We start from the raw sequence: 17,679 nt of genomic DNA, 5'->3' as shown, positions 1-17,679 counted from the left end.
ATTTCTATTTCTAGGTCCTTGAGGAATCGCCACAGTCTTCCACAATGGTTGAACTAATTTACACTCCCACCAACAGTGCAAAAGTGTTCCTATTTCTCCACATCCTCTCCAGCATCTGTTGTCTCCAGATTTTTTAATGATCGCCATTCTAACTGGCGTGAGATGGTATCTCAATGTTGTTTTGATTTGCATTTCTCTGATGACCAGTGATGATGAGTATTTTTTCATATGTTTGTTGGCCTCATGTATGTCTTCTTTTGTAAACTGTCTGTTCACATCCTTTGCCCACTTTTGAATGGGCTTGTTAGTTTTTTTCTTGTAAATCTGTTTAGTTCTTTGTAAATTCTGGATATCAGCCCTTTGTCAGATGGGTAAACTGCAAAAATTTTTTCCCATTCTGTTGGTTGCCGATTCACTCTAATGACTGTTTCTTTTGCTGTGCAGAAGCTGTGGAGTTTGATTAGGTCCCATTTGTCTATTTTGGCTTTTGTTGCCAATGCTTTTGGTGTTTTGGTCATGAAGTCCTTGCCTACACCTATGTCCTGAATGGTTTTGCCTAGATTTTCTTCTAGGGTTTTTATGGTGTTAGGTCTTATGTTTAAGTCTTTAATCCATCTGGAGTTAATTTTAGTGTAAGGTGTCAGGAAGGGGTCCAGTTTCCGCTTTCTGCACATGGCTAGCCAGCTTTCCCAACACCATTTATTAAACAGGGAATCCTTTCCCCATTGCTTGTTTTTGTCTGGTTTGTCAAAGATCAGATGGTTGTAGATATGTTATGTTGCCTCCGAGACCTCTGTTCGGTTCCATTGGTCTATATCTCTGTTTTGGTACCAGTACCATGCTGTTTTGATTACTGTAGCCTTGTAGTATAGTTTGAAGTCTGGTAGTGTGATGCCTCCCGCTTTGTTCTTTTTGCTTAGAATTGAGTTGGCTATGCGGGCTCTCTTTTGGTTCCATATGAAGTTTAAGGTGATTTTTTCCAGTTCTGTGAGGAAGGTCATTGGTAGCTTGATGGGGATAGCATTGAATCTGTAAATTACTTTGGGCAGTATGGCCATTTTCACGATATTGATTCTTCCTAACCATGAACATGGAATGTTTCTCCATCTGTTTGTGTCCTCTCTTATTTCCTTGAGCAGTTGCTTGTAGTTCTCCTTGAAGAGGTCCTTTACGTTCCTTGTTAGTTGTATTCCTAGGTATTTTATTCTCTTTGTGGCAATTGTGAATGGCAGTTTGTTCTTGATTTGGCTCTCTTTAAGTCTGTTATTGGTGTATAGGAATGCTTGTGATTTTTGCACATTGATTTTGTATCCTGAGACTTTGCTGAACTTGCTTATCAGTTTCAGGAGATTTGGGGCTGAGACGATGGGGTCTTCTAGGTATACAATCATGTCGTCTGCAAATAGAGACAATTTGACTTCCTCCTTTCCTATTTGAATGCCCTTTATTTCTTTTTCTTGCCTGATTGCTCTGGCTAGAACTTCTAATACTATATTGAATAGCAGTGGTGAGAGAGGGCATCCTTGTCTGGTGCCACATTTCAAGGGGAATGCTTCCAGTTTTTGCCCATTCAGTATGATATTGGCTGTTGGTTTGTCATAGATAGCTTTTATTATTTTGAGATACATTCCATCAATACCTAGCTTATTGAGGGTTTTTAGTATAAAGGGCTGTTGAATTTTGTCAAAGGCCTTCTCTGCATCAATTGAGATAATCATGTGGTTTTTGTCTTTGATTCTGTTTATGTGGTGAATTACGTTTATAGACTTGCGTATGTTGAACCAGCCTTGCATCCCCAGGATGAAGCCTACTTGATCATGGTGGATAAGCTTTTTGATGTGCTGTTGCAATTGGCTTGTATTTTATTGAAGATTTTTGCATCTATGCTAATCATGGATATTGGCCTGAAGTTTTCTTTTCTTGTTGAGTCTCTGTCGGGTTTTGGAATCAGGATGATGTTGGTCTCATAAAATGATTTGGGAAGAATTCCCTCTTTTTGTATTGTTTGGAACAGTTTCAGAAGGAATGGTAACAGCTCCTCTTTGTATGTCTGGTAGAATTCGGCTGTGAACTCGTCTGGACCTGGGCTTTTTTTGGGTGGTAAGCTCTTAATGCTGCCTCAACTTCAGATCTTGTTATGGGTCTGTTCAGGGTTTCAGCCTCTTTCTGGTTTAGGCTTGGGAGGAGGCAAGTGTCCAGGAATTTATCCATTTCTTCCAGGTTTATTAGTTTATGTGCATAGAGTTGTTTGTAATAATCTCTGATAATGGTTTGGATTTCTGTGGAATCTGTGGTGATATCCCCTTTATCGTTTTTTTATTGCATCAATTTGGTTATTCTCTCTTTTCTTTTTTATTAGTCTGGCTAGTGGTCTGTCTATTTTGTTGATCTTTTCAAAAAACCAGCTCCTGGATTTATTGATTTTTTGAAGGGTTTTTTGTGTCTCTATCTCCTTCAGTTCTGCTCTGATCTTAGCTATTTCTTGTCTTCTACTAGACTTTGAGGTTTTTTGATCTTGCTCCTCTAGCTCTTTCAATTTTGATGCTAGGGTTTCAATTTTAGATCTCTTCTTGCTTCTCATGTGGGAACTTATTGCTATATATTTTCCTCTAGAGACTGCTTTAAATGTGTCCCAGAGATTCTGGTATGTCGTGTCTTCATTCTCGTTGGTTTCGAAGAACATCTTTATTTCTGTCTTCATTTCATTGTTTATCCAGTCAACATTCAAGAGCAAGTTGTTCAGTTTCCATGAAGCTGTGCGGTTCTGGGTTAGCTTTTGAATTCTGAGTTCTAACTTGATTGCACTGTGGTCTGAGAGACTGCTTGTTACGATTTCCGTTCTTTTGTATTTGCTGAGGAGTGATTTACTGCCAATTATGTGGTCAATTTTAGAGTAGGTGTGATGTGGTGCTGAGAAGAATGTATATTCTGTGGATTTGGGGTGGAGAGTTCTGTAAATGTCTATTAGGTTTGCTTGGTCCAAGTCTGAGTTCAAGTCCTGGATATTCTTGTTAATTTTCTATCTGGTTGATCTAATATTGACAATGGGGTGTTAAAGTCTCCCACTATTATTGTGTGGGGGTCTAAGTCTCTTTGTAAGTCATTAAGAACTTGCCTTATCTATCTGGGTGCTCCTGTATTGGGTGTGTATATATTTAGGATCATTAGCTCTTCTTGTTGCATTGATCCTTTTACCATTATGTAATGTCCTTGTCTCTTTTGATCTTTGTTGCTTTAAAGTCTAATTTATCAGAGATGAGAATTGCAACTCCTGCTTTTTTTTGCTCTCCATTTGCTTGGTAAATCTTCCTCCATCCCTTTATTTTGAGCCTTTGTGTATCCTTGCATGTGAGATGGGTTTCCTGGATACAGCACACTGATGGGTTCTGGGTTTTTATCCAGTTTGCCAGTCTGTGTCTTTTGATTGGGGCATTTAGTCCATTTATATTTAGGGTTAATATTGTTATGTGCGAATTCGATACTGCCATTTTGGTGCTAGCTGGGTGTTTTGCCCTTTAGTTGAGCTGGTACTTGTTGTTCCTTTATATGTGTAGAGCCTCTTTCAGGAGCTCTTGTAGAGCTGGCCTGGTGGTGACAAAATCTCTGAGTACTTGCATGTTCTCAAAGGATTTTATTTTTCCTTCACTTATGAAGCTTAGTTTGGATGGATAGGAGATTCTGGGTTGAAAGTTCTTTTCTTTAAGGATGTTGAATATTGGCCCCCACTCTCTTCTGGCTTGTAGGGTTTCTGCTGAGAGATCTGCTGTGAGTCTGATGGGCTTCCCTTTGTGGGTAACTCGACCTTTCTCTCTGGCTGCCCTTAGTATTTTCTCCTTCATTTCAACCCTGGTGAATCTGACGATTATGTGCCTTGGGGTTGCTCTTCTTGACGAATATCTTTGTGGTGTTCTCTGTATTTCCTGGACTTGAATGTTTCCCTGCCTTGCTAGGTTGGGGAAGTTTTCCTGGATAATATCCTGAAGAGTATTTTCCAGCTTGGATTCATTCTCTTCGTCGCATTCAGGTACGCCTATCAGACGTAGATTAGGTCTTTTCACATAGTCCCACATTTCTTGGAGATTTTGTTCATTCCTTTTTACCCTTTTTTCTCCAGTCTTGCCTTCCCATTTTATTTCAATGAGTTGATCTTCGACCTCTGATATCCTTTCTTCTGCTTGGTCAATTCGGCTGTTGATACTTGTGCACGCTTCGTGAAGTTCTCGTGTTGCGTTTTTCAGCTCCATCAATTCACTTATATTCCTTTCTATTTTGTCCATTCTCGTTAGCATTTCGTCAAATCTTTTTTCAACGTTCTTAGTTTCTTTGCATTTGGTTAGAACATGTTCTTTAAGTTCACAGAAGTTTCTTACTACCCACCTTCTGAAGTCCGATTCTGTCATTTCATCACACTCGTTCTCCCTCCAACCTTGTTCCCCTGCTGGTGAGGAGTTGTGATCCCTTGTAGGAGGAGAGGTGTTCTGGTTTCGGGTGTTTTCATCCTTTTTGCGCTGGTTTCTTCCCATCTTTAAGGATTTATCCACCTGTCGACTTTGTAGTTGCTGGCTTTCAGATTGGGTATCAAATCTTTCCGATTGACGTTCTGTTTGTCGATGATGAGGTTATTTCTGTTTCTTGGTTTTCCTTCTGACAGTCTGGCCCCTCTGCTGTAGGTCTGCTGAGGTTCACTCCAGGTCCTGCTTCCCTGGGGTTCACCTGCAGCAGCTGCTGAACAGTAAGGGTTGTTACCAGTTTTATTCTTCTGCTATCTTTGTCCCAGAAGGATACCCGCCTAGTGTCAATCTGATCTCTGCTTTATGAGGTGGCCCTTTGGATGTATAGGGGTCAGGGAGCTGCTTGAGGAGACGGTCTCTTCTTTATAGGAGCTCAAATGGTGAGCTGTGAGCTCTGTTGTTCATTCAGAGCTGCTGGGCAGGTACGTTTAGGTCTGCTGCAGCAGAACTCATAAACTGCTTTTTGTTCCCAGGTGCTCTGTCCCAGGGATTTAGGGCTTTATGAGTTTTGGATATGCTGCTGCTTTTTTTTTTTTTTTTTTTTTCTCCTTCAGAGCTGCCCTGCCCTGTGTGACAGGCTAAGCCTAAAGACCGCCCAGGGTCTGCCCTCTTCCAGTGTGCAGTGTGCCTGTGCACTACTGCTCCATGTTGCTGCCCACGTGTCCCCGCCAGGCAGGTGTTGGTTGTTATTCGGACCCTGAAGGGTCAGACCTGGAAGAGTGGGGGCCAGAAGGTGAGGTCTCCATAATTTTAGGTGCTGTTCAGAGTTCATTCAGGTCACAGGACTTGTTTCATTTCACCCTTCCTGGGAATTCTCCAGCTTTCACCTGGAAATCTTTGCAAATGACACCACTTGTTGTGGAGGGTGAGGGATCCTAATGCCCTGCTCTTAAAACCTGAGCCAGTCGAGGCAGCTGCATCTGTCTGCGTGTTTTACCTGTGGAGCTCTATAGCTGTACAACTTTTTATTGTTTGGCCTTGTTTTATTATATCATAAAAAAGATTTTCCTCTTAAAAAAAAAAAAAAAAAAGTGCAAGGAGGTAGCCTAGTCACTGTCTGCCTGTAGAGGCTTTGCTGAGCTGCTGTGGGCTCCGCCCAGCTGCCGAGTGAACTTCCCTGCAGTCCTGTTTATATGGGTGTAGTTAGAACTGCTTTGGCAATGGTGGCCCGCCTCTGTTGAGGCGGAGTCTCTCTGCAGTGGCGGGTTGCCTTGGCAATGGCAGGCTGCCTCAGCAATGGCGGGTTGCTTTAGCAATAGCAGGCTGCCTCAGCATTGGCTGACTACCTCCGTAGTGGTGGGTTGCCTCGGTAAGGGCGGACGCCCCTCCCCCACAGAGCTGGACCATCCCAGGTTCAGCTGCGCTTGCTGTGAAACTCTCAATCCAGAGTTTCTGGTTGCTGTTCTTTTGTGGGGGTGGGACCATCTGAGCCTGATCGCCTGGCTCCCTGCCTCAGAGCCTTTTTTAAGTTGGTGTTCCAGTCGCCTGTTGAAGAGGTGCCAGGGTCTGTTTGTTTTCCCTTGCGGCCACTCAATGCGCCGGCTTAAACAGTGGCACTGAGGTTTGTGGCGCTTTTTTTTTTTTTTTTGCCCTGGAATCTACTGTCCTGGTTCCCTGCTCAGCCCCCTTTTTAAACAGACGAATGGGCGACTTCCCGTGGCTCCAATCGCCAGCCAAAAGGGCACCCGGATCGGTGTATTTTGTACGGAGAACCGCTGCTCCAGGGCGCCGGCAAAGCAGCCGCGCAGGGCAAAGCAGCGGCACCGGCCGGCACAGCCGCGCTGGCCGAAACAGCCGTGCTGGCGACCTGTGGAACTCCTCCGCCTGGGAATTTCCTAGTCTGTGGGCAATAAAAATGCGGCGTCCACTCACCCTCTGCGCTTTCACTGGGAGCTGCGATCCTGAGCTGTTCCTAAAAGGCCATCTTGGATCCTCTGTATTTATTTATTTTTTGAGATGAAATCTAGCTCACGTAGGCTGGAGTGCATTGGTGCAATCTCAGCTCACTGCAACCTCCGCCTCCCAGGTTCAAGCGATTCTCCAGCCTCAGCCTCCGGAGTAGCTGAGACTATAGGTGCGTGCCACCATACCAGCTGATTTTTTGTATTTTTAGTAAAGACAGGGTTTCACCATGTCAGCCAGGCTGGTCTCGAACTCCTGACCCGAAATGATCTGCCTGCTTTGGCCTCCCAAATTGCTGGGATTACAGGTGGGAGCCACTGTGCCCAGCCAAAAATAGTCTTGTTTTAATCTCCAGTCTTGAACATTCTATTAAGTGCTCACATGTCTTAGGTGAATTTTTTAACAAAAATTATTTATGTTTTCTAATTTTGACAAAAATTGTAAATGTATTTTATATAAACAAAATATACGAATAGGCCGTGCGAGGTGGCTCATGCCTGTAATCCCAGTACTTTGGGAGGCAGAGGTGGGTAGGTCACTTGAGGTCAGGAGCTCGAGACCAGCCTGGCCAACATGGTAAAACCCTGTCTCCACTTAAAAATACAAAAATTAGCCAGGTGTGGTGACTCACGCCTGTAATCTCAGATACTCCAGAGGCTGAGGCAGGAGAATCTTTGAACACGGGAAGCAGAGGTTGCAGTGAGCAGAGATTGCACCACTGCACTCCAGCTTGGGCAACAACAACAAAAAACACATAAATTTGAAGGGTTACACATTCCACATAACTATTTTTACTTTTGCATCTTTCAGGTCTTCTCCATATTTATACTTATTTTTAGAAAGTTAAAATCATAACATAAATAGAAGTCAAAATCAGTTTCTCCGTGAATCTTTCAGTTTTGAAATGAATTTCATGTTTCCATTGTTATTAACCAATTTTGCCCATTTCATGTAATACTTAATTAGCATAAGGCTCATATAAATTTAAACTTTGTTTTTTGTCCTTTTGTTATTTAAGCATTAAACCATTAAATTGAACTATCAAATATTTCCTTGAAGGCACGTTTAGGATTTTCTGTAAAACTAAACACTTACCTATGATCGTAGAACGCAAATGTCCAACATGAAATTTCTTGGCAACATTAGGTGAACTGTCAAAAAAACAAAACATGGCAAAAGTTATTTCTCTATTCTAAGAATTAAGACCTCCAAGAATCAACTAGGTCATGCCTCCATACTTTGACAAAACTGGGGAGTATGGCCTTTGGTAATTTAGGGCAAAGATAAGTGAAAAATTAAAAATGTAGGGCAAAGATCATTTAAAAATTAAAAGTTTAGAGCAAAGATAAATTAGAACTCAAAATTTTGACATTATCTTAGTGAAATTGAACCTGTGACTCCTGAAGTAATAGCATTCATGTAAGTGGCATACTTAGGAAGTGGATACATTTAAGGATTGACAAACCAACACAGATTACTGGGAATTAAGTTTAGTGCAAACGCTTTATCCTCTTAAAAATCACTGAGGACCCCAAAGAAATATTTTTCATATGGGTAATGTCTGCCAGTATTTACTGTATCAGAAATCACAATTTTAACATGTAAAAATACCCCCAGTACAATGGCTCACGCCTGTAATCTCAGCACTTTGGGAGGCTGAGGTGGGAAGACTGCTTGAGACTAGCCTGGACAACATATCAAGACACTGTCTCTACAAAAATTTTTTAAAAAATTAGTCAGGTGGCTGGGCGTGGTGGCTCATGCCTGTAATCCCAGCACTTTGGGAGGCCAAGGCAGATGGATCACTTGAGGCCAGGAGTTCTAGATGAGCCTGGCCAACATGGTGAAACCCCGGCTCTACTAAAAATACAAAAAATTAGCTGGGCATGGTGGTGCATGCCTGTAATCCCAGCTATTTGGGAGGCTGAAGCAGGAGACTGGCTTGAACCTGGGAGGCAGAGGTTGCAGTGAGCCGACAGCACCATTGCACTGGGTGACAAGAGTGAAACTCCATCTCAAAAAAACAACCAAAAAAACCCCACAAAAAATTAGTTGGGTGTAGTCGTACATGCTTGTAGTGCTAGCTACTCAGAAGGCTGAAGCAGAAGGGTAGCTTGGGCCCAGGAGTTCAAAGTTATAGTAAACTATGATGACTGCATTTTAGCCTAGGCAACAGAGTGAGATTGCCTGTAAAAATAAAAAATTAAAAAAAAAAAAGAACATGTAAAAATATTTATGCCTTAAAGCTCCCAGAACAATCAGAATGTGATTCACCACTCCAAATTCTCAATCAACACATTTATCATTCCTGGGTGTGCTCAAGAAGTTGAAATCAGTCATTTAACACAGCAATTGCTTCTAGAGCACTCGCTACCTGACAGGCACAGCTTCACACACTTCATATGCATTAATTCATTTAATAATCCTAAGTGCTGTAAGGTAAGGTACTTTTTTTATTTTACAGTGGGACAATGAAGAGAGATGATGAAGCAAATGTGGCAATATCTTAATGACTCTTGAATATGAGTAATGAATACATGGTGGTTAATTATACTGTTCTCTGTCTTGTGCATGTCTGAAAACTTCCTAAGTTTTTCAACATTTAAAAAAATCATAAATTATCTTGAACATAGCTTGCTATATACCCTTAAGAGTACTATGATTTAAAAACATGATCCTATGGATATGTGTGCACAATTATGAAATTATGAAACTACACAGGTATTTAATCATTGTTTAGAAAGAAAATGTCCTAAAGGCTTAAAAAAAAATCTTCCATTTCCAGACAAAAGATGATTAGATTTACTCTTCTGCTTTTAAGTAATCAGAAAACCAGAAGAATAGATGAAACACCGGTTTTATGAAACTGGACAATAGGCAGTGAAGGACTGTGAAGTCTGAGAGAATAAGAGCAAACAAGGAGAGCCTGAGTGCTGCACCACATTGTTGCTTTACTAGTAAATTTTCTGGATGTAGCTAAAGCAGAAAAATCTACAACATGAAATGTTTATATTAGAAAAAAGGTTTTGAATCAATCTGAGCTTCTCCTTTAAGAAGCTAGAAAAAGTGGAATAAACTAAATCCAAAGCAAGCGGAATAAAATAATATAAAAGCAAAGCAAAAAACAAAAAAAATCAATAGAAATAAAAAACCCCAGAAAAACAGCTCTGTTTCATAATTGTGGAGGTAGTTATATAACTTGCATATCTCTGCCAAAGCTCATCAAATTATGTTTAAATATGGTGAACTTTATTGTATATAATTATCCCTCAATAAAGCTAAGGAAAAAAAAAAGCAGAATACAATGGAACAATAAAAATAATAAGCCACGCCTGGATGCATTCATATTAAAGAAACATAATACACATTATTTAGAAGGAAAAGAAAAAGCAAGGAGTAAAAACAATGTAAAATGTGTATAGTCTGTTTACAAATGCATAGAGCATCTCTAGGAGGGTGAATAAGCCACTGATATTGGTATTAATAGAAACCCACAGAGGAAACTGAGATGGGGAAGTGCTTTCCTTTCCATTAAATATTTCTTTGTAATCTCTGAACTAAAAACAAAACAAAACAAAACTAGGTATTTATAATGTATGTTAAGAAAAAAAAACTTTCACAGAGCTTCACATTTTCCCTGCGGTATTAGAAAAACAATCTATTTAGGTCTTCAAGTTTTGACAAAATGGCCCTTGAAATCAACAATTTGCCTCTTTCTGACATCATATTTCTAATGAGAAGGGACCAATGAAATGGAAAATATAAATTCAATTCTTTTGGCAACTGAAGTAGCTACTATCAATGATAATTTGGGCATTTTACTGGGGCTTTTGTTAAATTATTTCATGTAATTTCCTTAATTTTGTAAATAGAGTCAGATAACATTATTCATGGCCAGGCATGGTGGCTCATGCCTGTAATCCCAGCACTTTGAAGGCTGAGGTAGGTGGATCACTTGAGGTCAGAAGTTCAAGACCAGCCTGGCCAACATGTTGAAACCCCATCTCTACTAAAAATACAAAAATTAGCTGGTCGTGGTGGTGTATGCCTGTAGTTCCAGCTACTCTACTCGGGAGGCTGAGGCAGGAGAATCACTTGAACTCGGGAGGTGGAGGTTGTAGTGAGGTGAGATCATGCTACTGCACTCCAGCATTGGCAAGAGAGTGATACTCCATCTCAAAAAAAAGATAACTCTTATTTTCTAGATAAGAGGCCAGAGAAATAAACTATTTCATCTAAGATCATGGAACCAGTTACTAACAGTCAGAACTGCTACCCTGACATCTGAAATTCTCATTTTACTAGCCAGAGGTCTCCAATCTGTTTTGCAAGAAGAGTGTCTCACACTTAGGATCAGTGGGGCTGGGGAAAATCATGCTGAAAAAAGAAAAGGAATGGCTACCACTGTTTACCATGATCTTACAGAGCTGATCTGTACCAAATAGGAAAGACTGACTGCAGAGAGAGGAGAAAAGAAATAATAGCTTCAAGTCTTATACCATCTACCAGGGTGAGTCCGTATCTGTGATGGACAGCCATTTATCCTGTGCTTTTTTTTTTTTTTTTTTTTTTTTTTTTTGAGACGGAGTTTCACTCTTGTTACCCAGGCTGGAGTGCAATGGCGCGATCTCGGCTCACCGCAACCTCTGCCTCCTGGGTTCAGGCAATTCTCCTGCCTCAGCCTCCTGAGTAGCTGGGATTACAGGCACGCGCCACCATGCCCAGCTAATTTTTTGTATTTTTAGTAGAGACGGGGTTTCACCATGTTGACCAGGATGGTCTCGATCTCTTGACCTTGTGATCCACCCGCCTCGGCCTCCCTAAGTACTGGGATTACAGGCTTGAGCCACCGCGCCCGGCCTATCCTGTGCTTTATCACACTGCTCCTAAATCAGAGAAAATATATGACAACCTACACTATGTGCTGTGGGCATGGGGGAGTAAAAGTTAAGTTTCAGAATCAGCTCTGTGAACCTGGGCAAGTTACTTAATCTACTATTATCATCATCAACTCAATTTAGGGAGAAAGTTTCTTGAGCACAGTGATCATATCTTTTGTTTTCTGGGGAATGCTGCTTGGTCTGTTCAGGATACTGTATATTTTAAAAATTCTCTTCTCCCAGCTCTCGTTTTCAGAAGAAGTCCAAGAACAATGTTTTCTATCTATTTTAATCCTGTCCCCACCTATTTTGTCTCTACTTTGGAATCACAATAGCAAGAACTGCAGCATCTGGAAAACTTCTAAGGAGAGAGAAGCAATGGTCTCACAACAATGCCACATGTAAATTGTCAGAGAGCAAAAATGGCTGCTAAGAGATAGACAGGCTCTGCCTTCACCAGCATTGAGACACTCATTTAAATACCAGCCTTCCTTAACTGCTTTAGAAAAAAGCTAAGAGGAGCAAATCTATAAGCAAATTAACTGCCATACAAAAAGCCTACAGAATACACCTCACATAGAACATGTTATTTTTAGATACTTCTTATGAGTATAAGCAAAAAGAAGCAGTATATGGGAAACCAAAACTTAAGAGAAAAGCCAGAGCATCAATGAGTAAGAAAGACTGAAGTCAGTATTTCTACAGCTTAGTTGGAGTAAAAGGATGGGGACAGTGAAGAAAAAAATGCAAAAGAAGGTAAGTACTGGGGGCAAGTTTTCAAATTTTAGGAAAGTTATAATGGCATTATTTCAAGGATGAATGTATGATAACTGGTAATATGTTGCCTCCCTATTGATTTTCCTTTACCTGCCCGTTAGGTAATTGAAAGGGGTTTAAGAGTAATATGGTAATGAAGTGCCTCCCCAGAGAAGAAAGCAGTATATCCATTAATTTAAAGACTAATGAAAATGAAATAATCAATGATGATCACAAATTCTTTGCTTCTCTCACCATTAAGAGATATACTCTATTTTTCTTCCCTTGAATCTGGGGTGATCCTGTGACTTGCTTTCATCAGCAGAAAGTGACAGAAATGATGCTGTCCCTGTTCCAAGACTAGTTGTTTTCACTATCTTAGAGTCCCGAGTACCTTCCTAAAGAGGTCTTGCTACCCTGCTGGAGAGACAATGTGGTGGGAGAGACTGATGCCTGGCCAGAGAAGTGAATGAGCCACTTTTGATTTGTAAAGTCTCCTAATGACCACAGTTACATAAGTGACCTCAGGCAAGTAGAAGAACCACTGGCCTGAAACACTCCTCCCTCCCATTTCCTAATCCATGGTGTCAGGAGTACCAAAATGATTGTTGTTTTAAGATCCTAATCAGAAGCTGGCAAATTTTTTTCTTAAAGAGCCAGATAGTAAGTATTTTAATAGGCTTTTGGGCCATCTGATCTCTGTCGCAACTATTCTACTCAGCTCTACTCTGTTCAACTGCCACTGCAATAGGAAAGTAGCCAATGTAGATGATGTAAACAAATGTGCATTGCTATGTTCCAACAAAACTTTATTTGCAAAAACAGGTGGCAAACTGGATGTTGCCTATGTGCTGAAGTTTAACAATCCCTACATTAAGGTTTGCAGTGGTTTCTTATTCAAGGGATAAATAGAACAGGCAATTTTCCTTAGGAGATAGTCTTAGTGTAGTTCCTTTTTAGTGTGAGGATGACTATGAAGTCCCTCTACTCTTTATGATGCAAGAAAAATTTAAACTCAACTTTAAAAATCATAATGTGGTGCATTCTCAGTATAAGAGTCATTCATAGTATGTGTCTACTCCATAGGAGCAGAAGTTTACTCAGTAATTGGCTATCACGAACTCATGGGTTTGGTCTTAGAGGGTCTGCCTTCTTTAAGAAGGCAAGTGAGTGGCAGAGACAGGACACATGCATAAAACCCGCTCTTTCTTTGACTGTTCAGGAGCTAATCATAACTAAGTTTAAAAGCTGTTATCGTAAATTGCAATAATGAGTTGGTAAACATGTGACACTATTTCCCATATCAATTTTTAAAAATCTTCCACAGAAATAAATACTTAAGACAAAAGGGTCTTAGCAAGTTCTATCTTTCTAAGAAGAAAAACAGTTCATCAAGACTGTTGTTCTTCAGCGTTAGGAAGATAAATGCAACATCTCTGATAATCTCCTAGGGTTGTCAGTCTGTCAGCTGTACAAAAAAGTATTAGTTCTTAAGTGTTCCCTTTTCTTTCCTGGTTACCTCAAACAGTCCAAATACCAGACAGTTATACTGACAGCATGTTAGAAAGTTCTATGAAGACTAGAGGCAAATTGAAACTTCAAGCTATTTTTAAAAAATATATATTTATTACAAATACTATTAAGTCTTTGTTTCTCTAGTAATCAAATTATTTAAAAAAAATTTTTTTTGACACAAGGTCTTGGTGTGTCTCACCTGAGCTAGAGTGCAGTGACGATCACAGCTCACTGTAACCTTGAATTCTTAGGCTCAAGCCATTTTTCCTCCTCAGCCTCCCAAGTAGCTGTGACTACAAGAGTGTGTCACCATGCACAACTAATTTTTCTATTTTTTTTAAGAGGTAGGGTCTCATTATGTTGCCCAGGCTGGTCTTGAACTGGTCTCAACTGATCCTCCTGCCTTGCCTTCCAAAGTGCTGGGATTACATTCTGAGCCACCATGCCCTGCCGCTTTAAAATTTCTAGTATGATAGTAACTGTTACTTCAGCCTTAGGAGTCGATTAAAATGAATAACTAGTTCTTCCAAAAAAGTAATTGTTAATACTTAAAAGAAAAAACAAAATATTGGACATTTTTTTTGAGGTCCAAAAAAAAATATATATACATATATATATATATATTTTTTTTTTTTTCTTTTTTTTTGAGACAGTTTCGCTCTTGTTACTCAGGCTGGAATGCAATGGCGCGATCTCAGCTCACCGCAACCTCTGCCTCTTGGGTTCAAGCAATTCTCCTGCCTCAGCCACCCGAGTAGCTGGGACTACAGGCATGTGCCACCATGCCCAGCTAATTTTTGTATTTTTAGTAGAGACGGGGTTTCACCATGTTGACCAGGATGGTCTCGATCTCTTGACCCCGTGATCCACCTGCCTCAGCGTCCTAAAGTGCTGGGATTATAGGCGTGAGCCACCGTACCCGGCCCCAAAAATATACATTTTTATTCATAGTTTAACAATCAATTCACTGTGATTTCAAGAAATAACATAATTGCACTGGTTTTCAAGATTTCCATATGCTATTTATTAAGACCCCAAAACACTCCTCTGCCCAGTTAGCTTGATTAAGCAACACATAAAGGGGGTGCACCCTCACCTGAATTCAACCACAATCTTCTTCTGGGGAAGATCAGAGAAAAGTTCACTTTTTAATCCATATTTTGAGCCATCTTCAATGACTTGTTTTAATACCGTCTGAAAATTAAAGGAGTATAATTTAATGAACAAAAATTCCAATGCTTTTAATTACTCTGAGAATTAAATGCTGCTAATTTTTTCATTCTAATTTATGGAACTGAGAATTTCATAACATCCTTAGCAGCACTACCTCCAGCACCATTTTTCTAGTTACTAATGCTCACAGTAGTAACATGAGCTAACATTTACAAGGGCTCTGTGTCCTTTAGTACTCCATGTCTATTCATCCTTACAGTAACCAGTTATGTAGGTATTTTACAGAGAAGGAAACTGAAGCTTGGTGAGGTTAAGTAACTGCCAAAAGTCCCACAGTAAATATTAACAACAAAACCAGAAGCAGCATCTAATATTGAGTTCATACTATGTTCCGGCCACTGCTGCAAGCATTTTATATACATTAACTTACTTCTCACGACAGCCTTAGAGATAAGAATTATTTTAACTAAGAAAGAAAGAAAAGGTTAAGTCCTGCAGAAAAGAACTTTTCCACTTCACAGTTAACCCGTTAACTGCTGCATGCTGCTTTTGTGATATTAAGGACTACAAGTAATGGTAGGTAAAAAGATAAAAATGTATTAATTAAATGTCTATTTAGCCAGGCTACACAAGTGAGAAAAAAGGAAATCCCACAGAAACTTCCAAAACATGTTCCAGGTTAGTTTTTAGTTATTAACATAGAACTATTGTATAGTTCACAAAATTCATATTTTATTTTTTATTAATAGTAATAAACTTTTGTTTACTCCTATCAGTTGGTTTTGTTTCCCCAACTGCATCTATATTTTACTTTTATTTTTATATTTTTGAGATGGGGCCTTACTCTGTCTCCCAGGGGCCTGGAGTGCAGTGGTGCAGTCACAGCTCACTGCAGCCTCAACCTCTCAGACTCAAGAGATCCTCCTACCTACGTGATTCTACAACCTCAGCTTCCAGAGTAGCTGGGACTAAAGCACAAGCCACCACACCCGGCTAATTAAAAAAATTTTTTTTATATAGGCAGGGTCTCACTATGTTACCCAGGCTGGTCTTGAACTCTTGGGCTCAACTGATCCTCCCGCCTTAGCCTCCCAATGTGCTGGGATTACAGGTGCGAGCCACCATGCCTGGCCCCAAAATGCATCTTGAGTCCTAAAAATGTGGTTTATGTTGTGAAAAACTTTATTATCAAAGTGTTGGTAAAGTGGTCTCCAAATCAAACAAGCAGAGACCAGAGCAGCAGGCAGTAAAACAGTAAATAACAATTGACATTTAAGGAGCATCTAGAGTGCTAGGTCCAAGACCAGATTCTTCTACACTGTACGTTGTCTTTAAGCCTCATAATCTTAAAGACGTGCAGCATTTTCCATTTAATGGATGCAAAAACCAAAGTTCAGAACTAGTATGTATGTGCACAAGGACATAGAGAAAATAATTTTCTCTTGACTCACATTATACAATAAGAAACAGATAAAGGATTAATACAATATACAGACAGTATACAGAATAGTGTCTGTCATAAACTAGGGACCCAATAAATATCATTAGTCCAAGAATATGTATGACAAGAACACTGCATGTGGAGAAGTAAACATCAGTAAGAAGAAATCCACACTCAGATTATTCTAAGTTGAAAGTCTACAAATCTTTCACTTTTTATATAATCAATGGTAGACACCACAATAGTTAATAGCAGTCAGTTAGAACTTTCTGTAAAAATAACTCTCTCTAATCTGATTTCTCTGGCACAAACAACAAAAAGGCAATGGTAATTATTTCCGGCCAGAACTTCCAATACAATGCTGAATAGAAGTGGTGAGAGAGGGCATTCTTGCTTTGTGCCAGCTAAAAAGGGATGTGAAGGACCTCTTCAAGGACAACTACAAACCACTGCTCAAAGAAATAAAAGAGGACACAAACAGATGGAAAAACATTCCATACTCATGGTTAGGAAGAATCAATATTGTGAAGATGGCCATACTGCCCAAAGTAATTTATAGATTGAATGCTATCCCCATCAATCAACCACTGACCTTCTTCACAGAACTGGAAAAAACACCTTAAACTTCATATGGAACCAAAAAAGAGCCCACATAGCCAAGACAATCCTAAGGAAAAAAAAAAAAAAAGCTGGAGGCATCAAGCTACCTGACTTCAAACTATACTACAAGGCTACAGTAATCAAAATAGCAATGGTACTGGTACCAAAACAGAGATATAGACCAATGGAACAGAACGAGGCCTCGGAAGTAACGCCACACATCTACAACCATCTGATCTTTGACAAATCTGACAAAAACAAGCAATGGGGAAAGGATTCCCTATTCAATAAATGATGTTAGGAAAACTGGCTAGCCATATGCGGAAAGCTGAAACTGGACCCCTTCCTTACACCTTATTCAAAAATTAACTCCAGATGGATTAAAGATTTAAACATAAGACCTAACACCATAAAAGTCCTAGAAGAAAACCTAGGCAGTATCTTTCAGGACATAAACATAGGCAAGGACTTCATAGCTAAAACACCAAAAGCAATGGCAACAAAGCCAAAATAGACAAATGGGACCTAATTAAACTTAAGAGCTTCTGCACAGCAAAAGAAACAATCATTAGAGTGAACTGGGAACCAAGAGAATGGGAAAAAATTTTTGCAACCTACCCATCTGACCAAGGGCTAATGTCCAGAATCTACAAAGAACTTAAATTTATAAGAAAAAAACAATCCCATCAAAAAGTGGGCAAAGGATATGAACAGATACTTTTCAAAAGACATTTATGCAGCCAACAAACATGAAAAAAATCTCATCATCACTGGTCATTAGAAAAATGCAAATCAAAACCACATTGAGATACCATCTCATGCCCAGTTAGAATGTTGATCATTAAAAAATCAGGACACAATAGACGCTGGAGAGGATGTGGAGAAATAGGAATACTTTTAT

At 39.8% G+C, this 17,679-nt stretch overlaps 1 protein-coding gene across 5 annotated transcripts in view; it reads right to left on the bottom strand.

Annotated features, from left to right (window-relative positions):
- Window positions 1–17,679, bottom strand: part of RARS2 (arginyl-tRNA synthetase 2, mitochondrial) — an 83,135-nt gene that overhangs the window by 34,410 nt on the left and 31,046 nt on the right. For 4 of the 5 annotated variants that reach the window (XM_032275292.1, XM_032275293.1, XM_032275294.1 and 1 more), the window contains 2 exons: window positions 14,661–14,758; window positions 7,509–7,564 (listed from right to left, as the gene is read on the bottom strand). In XM_032275292.1, the coding sequence (XP_032131183.1) occupies window positions 7,509–7,564; window positions 14,661–14,758 (154 nt within the window). The remainder of the gene's footprint in view (window positions 1–7,508; window positions 7,565–14,660; window positions 14,759–17,679) is intronic. The other variant, XM_032275296.1, reaches the window with a different exon arrangement.

This window comes from Sapajus apella, unplaced genomic scaffold (genome assembly GCF_009761245.1).
Source record: "Sapajus apella isolate SASKATOON/1434 unplaced genomic scaffold, GSC_monkey_1.0 scaffold6, whole genome shotgun sequence".
NCBI lineage: Eukaryota > Metazoa > Chordata > Mammalia > Primates > Cebidae > Sapajus > Sapajus apella.
The sequence above is the reverse complement of the archived record's forward strand: the minus strand, read 5'-3'. Positions and strand labels throughout refer to the sequence as shown.